The following is a 15,404-nucleotide window of genomic DNA, read 5'->3' as shown; positions in this document are numbered from 1 at the left end:
ACTCACTAACTTTGACTGTTTTGGGAACCCACGGATAGAGTCCACAAAAAGTGACATAACTTTATGCCCTCTTGTCCAATTTTTAAGCACAAATACTTGTTGGAAAGATCTCAAAGAGACCTACAACTTTGTAGTCTACCACTTTTCATAATTCTAGCATTTAGAGGTCCAAAAAAAATATTCAAAAATGGGCCAGCAACATTACTGCAGGATTGCACCTTGGAACTCCACCAAAAACACCTAGGCTTGACATGGCTGCCATGTTGGCACTACATCATCATCTCCGGGTGAGAAAGAACTGCCCACGAGTTCTCATCAAGCTCACCATGATAAGTTGTCAATTCTTTGACATTGAAAGTTAGATGAGTATTGATATTTGGAGGGAGCTCAATCTTGTATGCGTTGTCGTTGATTTTCTTGAGAATTTGACATGGACCAATCTTCTTCTCCTTGAGCTTGTTATAGGATCCGGCTGAAAATCGTTCATTCTTCAAATAACCCCACACAAGATCACCTTCATTGAAAATTTTGATTCGGCGATGAGTATTGGCCGCTTGCTTGTACTTCTCGGTATTTTTTTCAAGATTCTTCTTCACTTCTTCATGAATTTTTGTCATGGTAGTAGCAAAATCTTCCGCCTTCTTGTTGGACAACGATGGATCGGGAATGGGTGCAAGATCAAGATAGTGTTTTGGAGTTTTTTCATAAATCACTTCAAATGGGCTCTTACCGGTAGAACGATTCACAACATAATTATAAAAAAACTCTGCTTGAGGGAGCACCATATCCCATTGCTTGGGCCACTTTGCCACCAAACTCCTAAGCAAGTTTTCCAAAGTTCGATTCACCACCTCCGTTTGTCCATCGGTTTGAGGGTGATAGGCACTACTATAGAGCAAAAGAGTACCAATTCTTTTCCATAAGCATCTCCAAAAATGACTAAGGAATTTAATATCCCTATCCGAAACAATGGACTTCGGAACACCATGATGCTTAACTACCTCATTGAAATAAAGATTAGCAACATAAGAAGCATCCATAGTCTTCTTGCAAGGAATGAAATGGACCATTTTAGAGAAGCGATCAACAACTACGAAGATGGAATCATTACCTCTTTGAGTTCTCGGCAAGCCAACCACAAAATCCATACTAACATCTTCCCAAGGAGGATTATGAAGTGGAAGTGGAGTGTAGGTACCGGTGTTTTGAGTTTGTCCCTTGCATGTTTGGCATATTCGGCATCTCTTCACATAACGCATCACATCTCGGTAAATGGTCGGCCAAAAATATTTTTCTTTCACTAGCAAAATAGTTTTGTCTCTTCCAAAATGTCCTCCCAAACCTCCCGAATGTAGTTCTTTTATAACATACTCTCTAAGGGAGCATTTTGGAATGCATAAGCGACTTCCCTTAAAGAGAAAATCATCTTGAAGAAGATAATCCGCATGCTTCCTTTCTTTGCAAAGCTTCCAAATTTTACCAAAGTCTTCATCATTTGCATACATGTCTCTAATGGTATCAAACCCTTCAAGTTGCACACTCACGGAATTAAGAAGAGTCACTCTTCTACTAAGAGCATCCGCCGCTTAATTGCACTTTCCGCTCTTATGCTTTAACACAAAAGTATATTCTTGTAAGAAAGAAACCCACTTTGCATGTCTTCGATTTAGGCTTCCTTGATTGTTGATGTGCTTGAGAGCTTCATGATCGGAATTCAAAACAAACTCCCTTTGAACAAGATACGATCGCCAATGCCGAAGTGCTTGAACAATGGCATAAAATTACACATCATAGGTAGAGTACTTCTTCTTTGCTTCATTGAGTTTTTCACTAAAGAAGGCAATGGGATGACCTTCTTGGCTAAGTATTCCGCCAATGCCCACATGAGAGGCATCACAATCAACCTCGAACATCTTCTCAAAGTCCGGCAAAGCAAGCACAGGAGCACTAGACAACTTGCCCTTTATAAGTTGAAAACTCTTTTCGGCCTCCATAGTCCACCTGATTCATTACCCGCATGAAGGTACTTGGAGCATTGGAGAGACCAAATGGCATAACAAGCCACTCATACAAGCCTTCACATGTCTTGAAAGCGGTCTTCCATTCATCACCCGGCTTGATTCGAATTTGATGGCAGCTGCTTCTAAGATCAATCTTGAAAAATATCTTTGCACCAGCAAGCATGTCAAACATATCATCAATTCTTGAAATGGGAAACCGGTATTTGATAGTGATCCAGTTTATGGCACGACTATCCACACACATACGCCATGTTCCATCTTTCTTTGGAGTAAGTAATGCCGGCACCGCACAAGGACTCATGCTTTCTTTGATGTAACATTTCTTCAACAACTCCATGACTTGCTTATTCAACTCTTCATGCTCTTTAGGACTCATACGGTAGTGAGCCTTGTTGAGAAGATTAGAACCGGGAATCAAATCAATTTGATGTTGAATGTCTCTTAAAGGAGGGAGTCCATTGGGCAACTCGTCGGGTGTGACATCCTTAAATTCCTTCAAACCATCAACATACCTTGCCACAAGTTGATCTTCACCCTCTTGAATATCATTACGAGCCATGAGTTTGTAGAATTCTTCAGTGTAGTCCAACACACTCTTGGATTATTGACGTAGGTTGTTGAATTGAAAAAACATAATTTGGGAAAAATCCAACGGAAGAAATTTCTCCTTAAGCCTTGACTTCATTTTGTCCCAAGAAAAATCTTACGCTTTCCTTTCCGGATTCTCATTTCTTGAACTTTATCCCACAATATTGAAGCGTAGCCACAAGCTTCACACGTTGGCTTTCGGGTGTCTCATTGTAATCAAAGAACTTCTCAATGGCACTAAGCCATTCAAGAAACTCTTCGGGTTGTAGACGACCATGGAACTCCGACAAGTCAATCCTGACGGTGTCGAAATCACGATAGAACCTTCCCAACCTAGCCTCTTCACGAGTATTGGCGAAGGGATTCCCATCAGATTCATCACTATAACCTCTATGGCTGGATATACCACGCTCAGTACGAGCCCCTTGGCGTTCAAGTTTCATGGTAAGTTGCTCAACTTGTCTTTGAAGTGCTTGAAGTTCATCATCTCTTTCATCTCTCAAATCTTTCAGCATTTGGTTACCACGCCTTCCTCTACCTCTTCGTGCCGCCATGAAAATCAAATCGAAGCTAGCCCAAGAGAGTAACGTTAGCTTTGATACAAGATAATGCGGGTGCTAAAGAGGGAAGAAGAAGAAAATTACAACTCAGGAACAATACAAGAGATGAAGAAAATTGGAGCAAAGCTCAACCCAATTGATATTTCATCAATTACATAAGTTAATCAACATCCAAAATCCCCTCTAAAGATGCTTTCTAACTCTTTAAATAAAAGAAAACCAAAGCAAATTCGTTCAAGATCCTCCACTATCTAGCTTAGGGACTAACATAACATTAATTGCATTGGAACTCACTAACTTTGACTGTTTTGGGAACCCACAGACACAGTCCACAAAAACTGCCATAACTTTTGCCCTCTTGTCCAATTTTCAAGAACAAATACTTGTTGGAAAGATCTCAAAGAGACCTACAACTTTGTAGTCTACCACTTTTCATAATTCTAGCATTTAGAGGTCCAAAAAAGAAATTCAAAAACGGGCCAGCAACATTACTGCAGGAGTGCACCTTGGAACTCCACCAAAAACACCTAGCCATGGCACTACATCAATAATCATTGATAAGCTTGTTTTAGAATTATATATGTATATATTAAACGATTTTCGGCTTCCCTTTCCATTCTAATATAATTCACCATTTCAAAAAAAAAAATATTAAACGCTTTTCTTTCCTTTATCATTCCTAGAAAATTTTTATATGTATAATATATACAACACATGTTTCTTTCCTTTATATTGTAGAATAAAATATTAGAAAACTTTTCTATAGAAACTTTTACTGGAATTTCCTTTGGCATTTTTTTACACCCCATGTATAGCATGAGTGGGGCCCACCAGCTTACACCTCAGTTTTTGATATGGTACGACCCACCATCCCTACCCAATGGCCCACCATTTAATTTTATACCCATGACTGGGCCCACTATCTCCATGCAAATCTGTGCATTTCATACCCATGTATTAGGTCGGGCCATTACTTTACACCCATGCATAACATTGGCCAAGATTATGAAAAAGGGAACAGAAGAGTTTGAATAGGGAGTGTACGTATACAAACTAGATGGTGCCGTTTTGTTCCCCTTTGATCGACCGGTCACCCCTAAAATTTCAAGTAAAATTTCAAGTCGATCTGACGGCCGGAGAGGGAGAACGGAGCTTTCTGTAAATTTTTTGAACCAGTAAATTGCTACTCAACTTTAAAACTTCATTCTCCCTCTCCAGCTATTGGATAGACTTTATAGGGGGAGTAACTCATCGGTCGGAGGGGAACAAAACAGCACCAGCTACTCACCAGAAAACTTTTCCGGTCGCTGACGGTAAGAAGTTTTCTGGGAGTTTGCATATGTAAGCTCTCTATGCAAACTCTTATGTTCCCCTTTCCGCACGCGCGTGTGTGTACATGGGAAATTATATGGTGTACACTTTTATATGCACATGGTGGGGATATGATAGAAGTGTCACCCTTGATATTTGATATAACACCAACCTCTTAAAAAGTGTACTGTTGGTGGTTCAAATATCAAGGTCGTTCGCACCTTGATTAGTCACATGTCTACCCAGACACTATATAAAAACTCTATATATATCAAATATCAAACTCTATATATATGTGTATACATATAGTTGGAGCTCTCATATATATATTTTATATTCTCGGTAGCATCATTTTATATAAAATATTAGAGAATATTAAGTATTAAAAAATAAATCTATTGACTTCGCTCTTTTTTTCTTTTTTTTTGTAGGGAAAAGACTTAATCTCCCTTTTGGTTACGTATACACGCACATTTCCTTTTGATTGTTTCTAACAAAGGCATTTAATTTGTGTTTTGGCCAATCTAGGCTAAGAGATGGATGGATGTAACCTGAGTTTTCTTGACCATAATAGTTATGAAAATTTTCATGATATGAAATTCTCTACACATTGGATGCCACTGAGTACGGCTGCAACTCGGGTCGGGCGGGTCGGGTTTTGGAGAACCCAACCCTACCCGAGAAATATCTCGGGTCGGGTCGGGTCGGGTTTTTTTTCGGAAAACCCACGATTCCCAAACCCGGCCCTACCCATGATAAATCTCGGGTCGGGTCGGGTTTTTTCACGTTGACGCAATTTTTTAAGGAAAATTCTTGTTTGGCAAGGCAACTCAACTCATAGAAGCAGAAATTACACTTGAATCAAATAATGATGTAATTACACTCACATTATACTTGAATCAAACAATGCTGTAATCAAACAATGTTGTAATTACAATCAAACAATGCTAAATCAAACACTTGAATCAACTCAACTCATAGAAGCAGAAATTACACTCACATACATAACAGTGGGTGCGTGGGTTTTCACTTTTAACTTGTAACTAACAATAGAAAAAAATGTACATACTATAACTTATGTAACTCGGGTCGGGTCGGGTCGGGCCCCTTCAAACCCGGCTCGACCCGAGATTCATGCGGGCTTTTGAATGCTCAACCCGGCTCGACCCGAAACCCATGAAACTTGAACCCAACCCAAGCTATTTTCGGGTCGGGTCGATGCGGGTCGGGTAAAACCCGGCTCGAGTTGCAGCCCTACCACTGAGAATGGGACGAAGACCATGTGGGTTGCCTTATGATGTTTACAAGATGGACGGTCTTGATTTCACAAGGATGTCCTTGTGTGGGACCCAAAATAAGATCATTACCATCGATTCTGACGTTGACTATATCCCTAATCGGACCAGACAAGAAAAACCCTAAAAAGACGGTAGCTATTAGTTGTGCCTCGATTGGAATAGTAGAGTGGTACCCTCCTGCTAGCAACCAAAACAATCAACTTCAAATTTGTGGGCCCCACTTTCGACTTTAATTATTCAAATATTTCTGGAAAGGAAACTCTAGTGAAGAAAAACGCTTTTAATTAGTAGTTCTCTAGTTACCAATTCGGGAAGTTCACCTTAATTTCTCACCGAATGTAGGTTCATTTGACCATCTAATTAGGGCCCACCTAAGATCGTCAGATTTGGATTGTCGGTTTGGATCCCAATTACAATTTTGATATCGTCCCGTCTTTTTACTTGAGACAGCCCCCTATAGTGTATTTATGACTAAACTTTTACTTTTGAGGGGGCTGTCCCAAGTAGAAAGGGGCGAATGTATCATTTTGTGGGCAAAATTACCTATCCATGTGGACCCCAAGGCGTGCACTCTCACCAAATGTACTTTGATTTGACGCCCATCTTAGATCGTACGGTTAGGATTGTCCGTATGGAACCCAATTAGAATTTTGATATTTGCCTCTTTTTTTACCTGGGACAGCCCCCAATAGTGTATTTATGACAGCACTTTTACGCTAGAGGGGGCTGTCCCGAGTAGAAAAGGCGCGAATATATCATTTCCCTTTGCACAATTACCTATCCATGTGGGGCCTACAGCGTGCACGACCATCTTATCTTTCGCATCTTCTTTTTACCGCTCTACCAATGGAAAATAAATGGGGATACAATTGTCATTACATATATATAAGAGACTAATTTGGGTACCCTTCGCTACGATCTAGGGTTAGGTCACATGATTTCCAGAAAGATCGGTCAGATAGATAAACCCCGGCAACCAGTTCATTGGTCGACACGTAGCACTGCCCCGGAAACATTTTAAGGTTTCTCCACCCCTCGTTTATTTGTATTAATTTAATCTTTTAAAAATATGGGATATTCAAGGGACCGAGGCATTTCGTGGCCGGCTTTTGCATAAGAGACCAGGCACGTCAGATGAATGAATGAATAAGACAAAATCTACTGAAAAGTGAACCTATGTGGCTAATCTCAAATGCAAAAGCCAGCCTCGAAATACCTTTAAATATAAAATGATTATTAATCTCCGTAACCTAGAAAGAGAGAGGGCAATGATAAATTCGCACCCATTGTAGGATAATTCGCGCCTCTTCAAGCGTCAAAATGCGTTAAAGTCTCCACATAACCTCTTTAAAAGGGGTGCGAATTATGTTACAAGGGGAGCGAATTTATCATCTCTAAAAAACATGAAAATGAAAAAGCGGTAGAGCTAAAAAAGCGGGTTTTCATATTCTTACAACCCTTCTGCACTCCGAAGTATAAATACCCTAGCAAGGTCTCAAAAAGCAAAAAATCTCTCTTCTTCTCTCTATTTCTCTCTCTCTCTGACGAGATAGGGTTAAAAAAAAGGTCTGAAAATGGGGAGAGGAAGGGTAGAGCTGAAGAGGATCGAGAACAAGATCAATAGGCAAGTAACCTTTGCAAAACGGAGAAACGGTCTTTTGAAGAAAGCTTACGAGCTTTCCGTTCTCTGTGATGCTGAAGTTGCTCTCATCGTCTTCTCCAGTAGAGGAAAGCTCTACGAATTCTGTAGCAGCTCAAGGTAAAAAAAAACATAGATAGAAAAAAGATATTTTTTTTTTCCTTTTCTGTCTCTACATCTCTCTTTCTCTTGTTTGTTGTTTTTTTAACTATTTGTTTCACGTTTAGATGCTGTTTTTAGATCTAGAAACTACGAAGAGGTATTTGTTTTCGTGGTTTTGCTAGTATAGAGCTTGAGGAAATTCTATTTCTTCCGTTTTTTTTTTTTTTTTTCCTGTTTCAGTGCTTATTTCATTGTTTTTTCTATCTTCTGTGCTTGTTTGATTCGTCTAGTTTTAGATCTGAGACTAGAAATGGAGGAAAATTTTAGATCGGGACAGAAACTATCTGGATTTTTTTAAAAGGTAGAGGAAAAGAAGGAAAAATAATGTTTGAGAGAGAAGATTTGGTTTCTTCGGATATTTGAGTGTTGGATAAAAATTGGATATTTGTGCGATCTTTTTGTTTTGAATAGCTGTTTGATTTGTTTTTTATTTGTATAATTTATTTGATATGACTGGTGCAACAGAGATCTTTCCTAGGTTTTTAAAACGTCGATTTAACGTTTTCCTAGGTTTTTGTATCGAAGATCGCGCAGATCTTGTGATCTTTCTGTCTGAGAAGACGAATAAAAGTCCGAGAAACAATCTTTTCATTAGTAGAATTGACTGCGACATGGCTGGGACGTTGAATCTACGCAAAGCTCATGCTCTCTCTCTCTCTCTCTCTCTCTCTCTCTCTCTCTCTCTCTCTCTCTCTTCTAACATGGAGGTGATTGTTACTGGGAGGAGAAACATTTACGTAGAAATTAGGGTTTCTTGAGGAGAACTCATTGTGATTTTGAACCTGATAGGTGAGTTTAGACCTTTTTTAGGCTTTATTTTAAAAATTAGGATCCGTTTAATTAGACGAGGCTTCATCTGTGGCTGTTCAGTAAAAAATTCGGCTTTCCGGAAATCCCATTCTGCACTGATCTAGTTCATTTTCTTAAAATCTCTCTCTCTCTCTCTCTCTCTCTCTCTCTCTCTCTCTCTCTCTCTCTCTCTCTCTCTCTCTCTCTCTCTCTCTCTCTCTCTATTTATATTATATGATATGTGAATGGTTTCTGTTTCATTGGATTACTTTAGATTTTCTCCAAGTATAGATCAGGAAAGCCAATAGATGCTTTCTGTTTCATCAGAGTGTTTTTGGGCTTCTACGTTATTAAATTATTTGAGTTTTTTGAAAATTACAGCCCAGTTGATACTTGAGCCATCGAGGAACTCTATATATACTTCCATTTTTTGAAACTCTTTCTATCTGAAAGTGTATGGATTGATAGAAATATTTAATTTTTCTAAGGCCTCTGCTTGCTTATGTGAAGAGTTTTTTCACCACATAACGATTTGGAAAGCTGCAGAATTGGAGAAATATTACAATTTTCTCTCTCTCTCTCTCTCTCTCTGTGTCTCTCTCTCTCTCTCTCTCTCTATACATACATACATACATATATATATATATATATATATATATATATATATATATGAGAAAAGTGTTTCTAAGCACGTGCATAGGGAGCTCCTCGAGCACAAGTGGCTTAAAAAGCCATCGATTGGTTCCTATGGCTTGTCCACCTCTGCAGGGTCCAAAAAAAGCGACCAATCGGTGGCTTTTTAAGCCACTTGTGCTTAGGGAGCTCCCTAAGCACATGCTTAGAAAAAAATTTCTCTCATACACACACATGGCTTTCTCAAAACTAAAAAACCGCAAGCCAAGCCCAGTCAATGTGGATTTCAGCTTTCTACATATCTCATTCTGCACTTTCCCTACTGTCTCTCTCTAGATTTCTATTAGATTTTGTTGGTTGCGTGGTGAATATGTGTACACCCCCTAACGGTTCGCTACAATATGATATTGGGTTTTTTCCGTATGTATCTTAGTCTATGTTTTTTGGAAAACAATTGTATCAAGAGAGAGAAATAGGGGCCCGAGATGGACCACACCCAAGGATACAAGGAGCATAAAAGAAAAGGAAAAGAAAATTACAAGTCACGGCAGAAGATAATCAAACCATTCAAGAACAGAACACCTAACCCCACTCCTAGCCAACGAATCCGCCTCCCCATTGGCCGATCTCCGCACATGCTTAAAAACAATAGACGACCCCGAGATAAAATCATCAATTTCGTCAAATATAGAGGAAAATCTCCAAGGCCGAGGCACCCCACCCATGAGCCACCAAATCACATTTAGAGAATCACCCTCCACAATAGTTTTATCCAACATCTCACCATTTAATCCTTTCATACCATAAAAAACAGCCCTAACTTCAGCCTCCGAAGCATACATGACCCAATAGGGCCAGAGTAAACCTACTCAACATCGCCACGGTCATTGCGACATAAGCCGCCAACCCTGGCCGGGCCGGGATTACCAAAACAAGCCCCATCAAAGTTCAATTTAACCATACCAGGGGGAGGATGCTCCCACCTCTGCACAATTTGATTCCTCCTCTCACTACTAAAGCAAACTTCCCTCCAACCCTCCCATAAGGCAAATGCCGATACAAAGCGGAACAATGGATGGCATCTCGCCCAAGATATAGCAAGGGCAATAACTCATATAAAGCCAATGCAGAGATTTAGCAATCCCCTAAAAAATTCTTGAATTCCTCTCTTTCCAGAGAACCCACCATGTAGCAAGCAAACCAATATTCCACAAGATTTTCAATTCCTTCGCCAAGGCACAAAACTCCATTGGAGTAGCAAGTTTGAACTAGACAATGGAAGAACCCAAGAAATACCAAACCTCAAGAATATAAGACTCCAAATTTGGCGTGCAAATGAGCAGTGCATGAATAAATGATCCACAGATTCCCCATTCTCAAGGCATAGAGGGCAATGGTCAAGAAGCATCATACCACGTTTTCTTAGAAAGTTAATCGTTTGAATTCGATCACGACATACCGCCCATCCACATTTTCTTAGAGGGCAACGTGTATCTAGTCTATGTTCTGAAATTACCGACTGTAAAAAGGAAAACCTCTATGTCCTGAAGTAATTCCGATAGGAAAATTCATCTAGACTTCATTATATGTTATTTATCATGTTATTGTACTTAACATTCATTATGTTTGAGAAGTTCAACTTCTCTGAAGTTATATAGTTTGCCCCTTAATTAATTAACACTCCGCATCCAATCGATTACTTCGTTACTTGCTAGAGCAAACTTTTATATACTCCCCACTTTAATACTTGTACGTTCGAAACATATTGTCATGTTGTTATACTTCAACATAGTTATTCATGAGGAAATAAAGCATGCTATTTTAGAACTTTAGGTGGTGCCATTTCTATTATATTTGGAATCTTATGATACTTTTGTTGAAAATAATCCAAACATAGTTGGAATTATCAAATCCTGTCTTTCTACCTTATTTTTCCTACTATCTCTAGTTGTTTACTTGGTTGAGATGAAGTTAAATTCCTATATATTAGTAAATTTGCTTTTATCTTTATCTTATCTCATTTAGTGTACATCAAATCTAATAAAGGAGAGGTGGTGTGGTGTAAAACGTATGAGAAAGAGCCGTGCAAAAACATTTTTCTCTTCTTTTTTACCTTATTATTTCCATTAATGAAATAGAAGAGAAATTATTACTTCGTCAATTCTTATTTCATCATCTGGGTGTGCAATTGCCATATTCTCTCCTTTATTTTCCTTGGTTGCTAAATCACAAAAGAGAAAAATCCAACAAGCTTAAATATTCATTTTCTGGTAGGTATAGTTTACATCTTGCTAAAACAATATTTGTAGTTTTTTTTTAATTATCGTAGGTGTACTTGTATATAGTGGGTGGTGCACCTTGTTTGATATGTGCACCTAAGAGACTCATCTTTGGCTTTCGTCTCAGTAGATGTATTAGTCTACATTTTTCCAAAAGGACATTCATTCATTTCTTTCTTCCCCGTCGACCAAGATGACTGAAATGACACAACAAGTCAAATTCTAGAAAGGAATAGGGCCACTGGTGGGCAATTGGGATTCTCCTTTTTAAAACAAATTACCACAAATGAAATCATTTACGTATCATGTTGATGCTTAAATAACTTTAGAGCATCTTTGAGGATCGTGGCGATCAAACTTTGAAGAAAAACAAGATTTAACAACTTTCTTTAGTTTTTAATAAACTTAATAAACCCACATACCGGAGGCCATTGATTCCAATCCGAAAGTTGCCGAAGAACGCGTACGGTGCTAGAAACTCGTTGATATGCTTCTCCTCACTTCACAAACAAGATCGGTGATGGGAACCGGAGTTTCTCCTCGCCGTGGATTGCGAAAAGAATCCAAACTTTATGTGTTTTTCAAGTGCGTGAGTTGGGATACGGGAATAACTATTTATAGACTTGGGAGAGGGTTGAGAGACTCCCAATCACGGCTCTCTCCATCCCAATCTATACCTTAAATTTCGAATTACATTCCTTATAAAAAAAGGAAATGGTTTTTATCCCAAAAACGTGAGTAGTTTAGTTGTATTTAACAACCCAAAGATTCTCAATGAAAGAGGGCCCACATGATCCAAACCATGGATCTTTATAAAGCCACTAACGGCTAGGATTATTCCTAACATACCCTCTTGAATTGGGTTAGATTAAAACTAATCATTATGGAACATCATACTGCAAATAAAATTGTGGAGGATCAAATTATGGAAGTATTGTTACTTGCTAACGCAACAACTAGTGTATATCTCCATCCTTGACTAAGAATTGAATGCAATAATACTTGATCCTTATGAGCTTTCTTTTTGCATGAAAATTTAGCTTTTTGTCAGCACAATAATTGGACTATTATTGCAAAATAAATTTGTACCTTTCGTCTATGGATGTGAGTTCTTCTTATACCAATATTATCCAAAGAGCTTGAAAAACTTGTCGAAGCTAATGAAATGTATTCCGCTTCCATTGTAGATAGATCAACAAGTGATTGTTTCTTTAATGCCCATGAAATTATATTTGAACCAATGTAAAAAATATAATCGAAAGTGCTCTTGCTACCATCTATACTTCTGCCCTAATCACTATAACAATATCCACCTAAGCTTGCATTTGGGATTCTCGCATAATGAATTCTGTGATGCCCCGACCCAACTGTGTAAATATTGTCCGACTCTGGCTCTTCCACCCTACCCGGTTTTGTTTTCTAGCAGCAATAACCATGCTCGGCCCCCTCTGCGAGGCCTGCCCCTTGGAGATGCTGAAAATGCATCTACACAGTGCGAAAGGTACTGCTCTGATATCATTCTGTCATGCCCCAACCCCACTATGTAAATATTGTATGGTTCTAGGTCTTCTACCCTCCCCGAATTTGTTTTCCAGCAGCACTAACCATGCTCGACCCACTCCATGAGGCCCGCCCCTTAGTGATGCTGAAAACACGTCTACGCAGGGAGGAGGGTTCATATTTATAGCCCAAGAACTTTCTCTCCCTTTCCAACGTGGGATCTTACAAATTCCATGGTCAATAGTTCCACTTTAAAATCTTAAGATTCTTTTATCAACTTCCCAATGACTACTTTTAGGTGATTTCATTAATATAGTAATCATACTACATATATAATATCAGGTCTTTTGGAAGCCATGCACATAAGACTAATAAAAAGACTCCTATAAAGAGTTACATCACCTCATTTATTATCATCATATTTTCTTAGTTTCAAGCAAACTTATATACATGTGCTTATAAGTGTAGCACCTTCCATTCTAAACTTCTTTAACAAATCTTTTGCACAATTTTTTTTTGGGAAATAAATAATTCATTTTCTCTTTGCTTGATGTCAATGCCAGTAAAAAAATACAGTTCATCTCAAATTTACACATCACTATTCTTTTAAAATTTTGGCTCTTGATTGAACTATTACCAATAAAAATCAAATCATCAACATATAAGTAAACAACAAAGATATCACCTTGGGTGTTTTCTTTGATATAGAGAGTATGCTTATAACTAATACGTGCATCTTTTCGAATGAGTCGTCAAAAAATATCCGTCAATGCGACTCTAGCTTGCATGAAACTATATAGACCTTTCTTCAATCAGCACACCTTGTTCAACTTTCTTTAAGAAATCCATTTGAGAATACTGATTTGACATTTATTTGATAATCATTTGAACTCTTTTGATCCGCTAAAGCTAGAACCATCTAAATTATTTCAAGATGAGCAATGAGAGCAAATACCTCATGATAATTACTTGTATACATTTTCTTGTAACCTTTTATGACTGAGCGGACTTTATAGTTTTCAATTTCTCCATTTGCATTCAACTTTGTTTTGTATATGCACTTCACATTACCTGTTTTTTCTGCATTTGGAAGCTTCATTAGCTCGCAACATAATGCTTCTTTTAACGTAACAAATTTCTTGATTCACTACTACTTTTCCTCTTGAGATGTCTCCTCAAAACTATTTGGATCGACATAAAACAATAAAGGAAAATTGGCAAAAGCTTCATCATTGATTCTCCTTTAAATTTCATATTCTTATGCCCTATGTTTTCTTAGGAGAAGACTCAAGGCCTGTTAAATATGATGAAGGAAATGAAGTCCAAGAATATAGAGAGTTAGGCAGAGTCCATTCCTCTTCATTTTCTTCAGTTCCATCGTAAAAATCATTGCAATCATTTACATCTACAACAACTTATTTTTCTTCTCATTTTGATTCCAATTTGAAGATTTTTCTTCATTAAACTTCACATCCCTACTTATGATTATCTCTTGGTGATGAGATGGTTCAACTTGTATGCCTTTGATCCTTCTTTATATCTAGAAAGGATGTATTTTTAGATTTATCATCTAATTTCTTCTTTTATCAAGGTAGTGTGGGCGATATTACCTCTTTCTTGTTTTATTTTGTTAACTTCTTTTCACAATACTTAAAGGTATGATTAATTATTGTAGATAGATTACTGCCCCCACGCATGTTGTTGGGTTCCTTGCAACCTATCTTCAGGATACAATACCACATTACGTTGTCTTTAATGGTCTCCATGCACCAACTTGGTCCTTTCAAACACGATGGATATCAAACTATTCGCCTTCTTGAAACGAAATCTTGCAAAGACTTGGAAGCTTGAAACCTAAAAGGCAAGTATGAAAAAAAGAAAGAAGAAGAGTTGGTTTTTCCTTGTATACACTGAAGGAGTGTGTGTCTAACCATGATCTAAAATCAAGTTTGAATGTTGAATAATCTAGTGCCTTTAATACCCCCTAATCGCGGCTTTGACTAACAAGTAGCTCTTAGCTAATCTCTCCAAGCAAATCAAGGACTCAAACCTTAAAAGAAATAACACACTCCAAAATATTGGACAACACCCTCTCGGTTTGGATTTATAGGAGCTTTGGAGTTGTGGTTTGTAATTCAAAGCAACTCCAAAAAACATTAACATAAACTATAAAAAACCATGAACAAAGAAAAGAAATCAGCAAACAACTCACAAATCTGGAATTTTCTGCAATATGGAGACTCCTTTTCTTACCATTAAAAAAAAATGGAGACCACTTTTCTTCTTCTTGTATTCTCTTCTATTGAATCTGCAAGAAAAATCAAAATAGAAACCAAGGGACCGGTGGATGTAGTGGTATCTGCCACTGATTACATCAAATGTATAGAGAAGAGAATAAAAACAAAGTCCTAATGAAACTCTTCTTCCAATTAAATTGAAAGCTAGCATATCTAACAACTTTCCTAATTCCTAATACATTTAGGTAGCTAAATTCTAGGATAAAAAATCCTCATTCCTAATAGAGCTTGCCTTTATATGTGGCATCTCTTTAGAGAGTTACCAAAGTTGGAATCTTCTCTTCTTCTGTCAATGACTGTTGTCAAATTGGGATAATGTTTATCTAA

At 38.0% G+C, this 15,404-nt stretch overlaps 1 protein-coding gene across 1 annotated transcript in view; it reads left to right on the top strand.

The window, feature by feature from the left end:
• The first annotated feature begins 7,246 nt into the window (after positions 1–7,246).
• LOC143847303 (agamous-like MADS-box protein MADS4) overlaps positions 7,247–15,404 on the top strand; it is a 29,064-nt gene continuing 20,906 nt past the window's right edge. The window contains exon 1 of the mRNA XM_077356095.1: positions 7,247–7,537. Within this exon, the coding sequence (XP_077212210.1) occupies positions 7,353–7,537 (185 nt within the window). The 5' untranslated portion in view covers positions 7,247–7,352. The remainder of the gene's footprint in view (positions 7,538–15,404) is intronic.

Source organism: Tasmannia lanceolata, unplaced genomic scaffold (assembly GCF_043159265.1).
Source record: "Tasmannia lanceolata isolate RefF3 unplaced genomic scaffold, GAP_Taslan_0.1 ptg000015l, whole genome shotgun sequence".
Taxonomy (NCBI): domain Eukaryota; kingdom Viridiplantae; phylum Streptophyta; class Magnoliopsida; order Canellales; family Winteraceae; genus Tasmannia; species Tasmannia lanceolata.
This window is presented reverse-complemented; position numbering and strand designations above follow the sequence as displayed.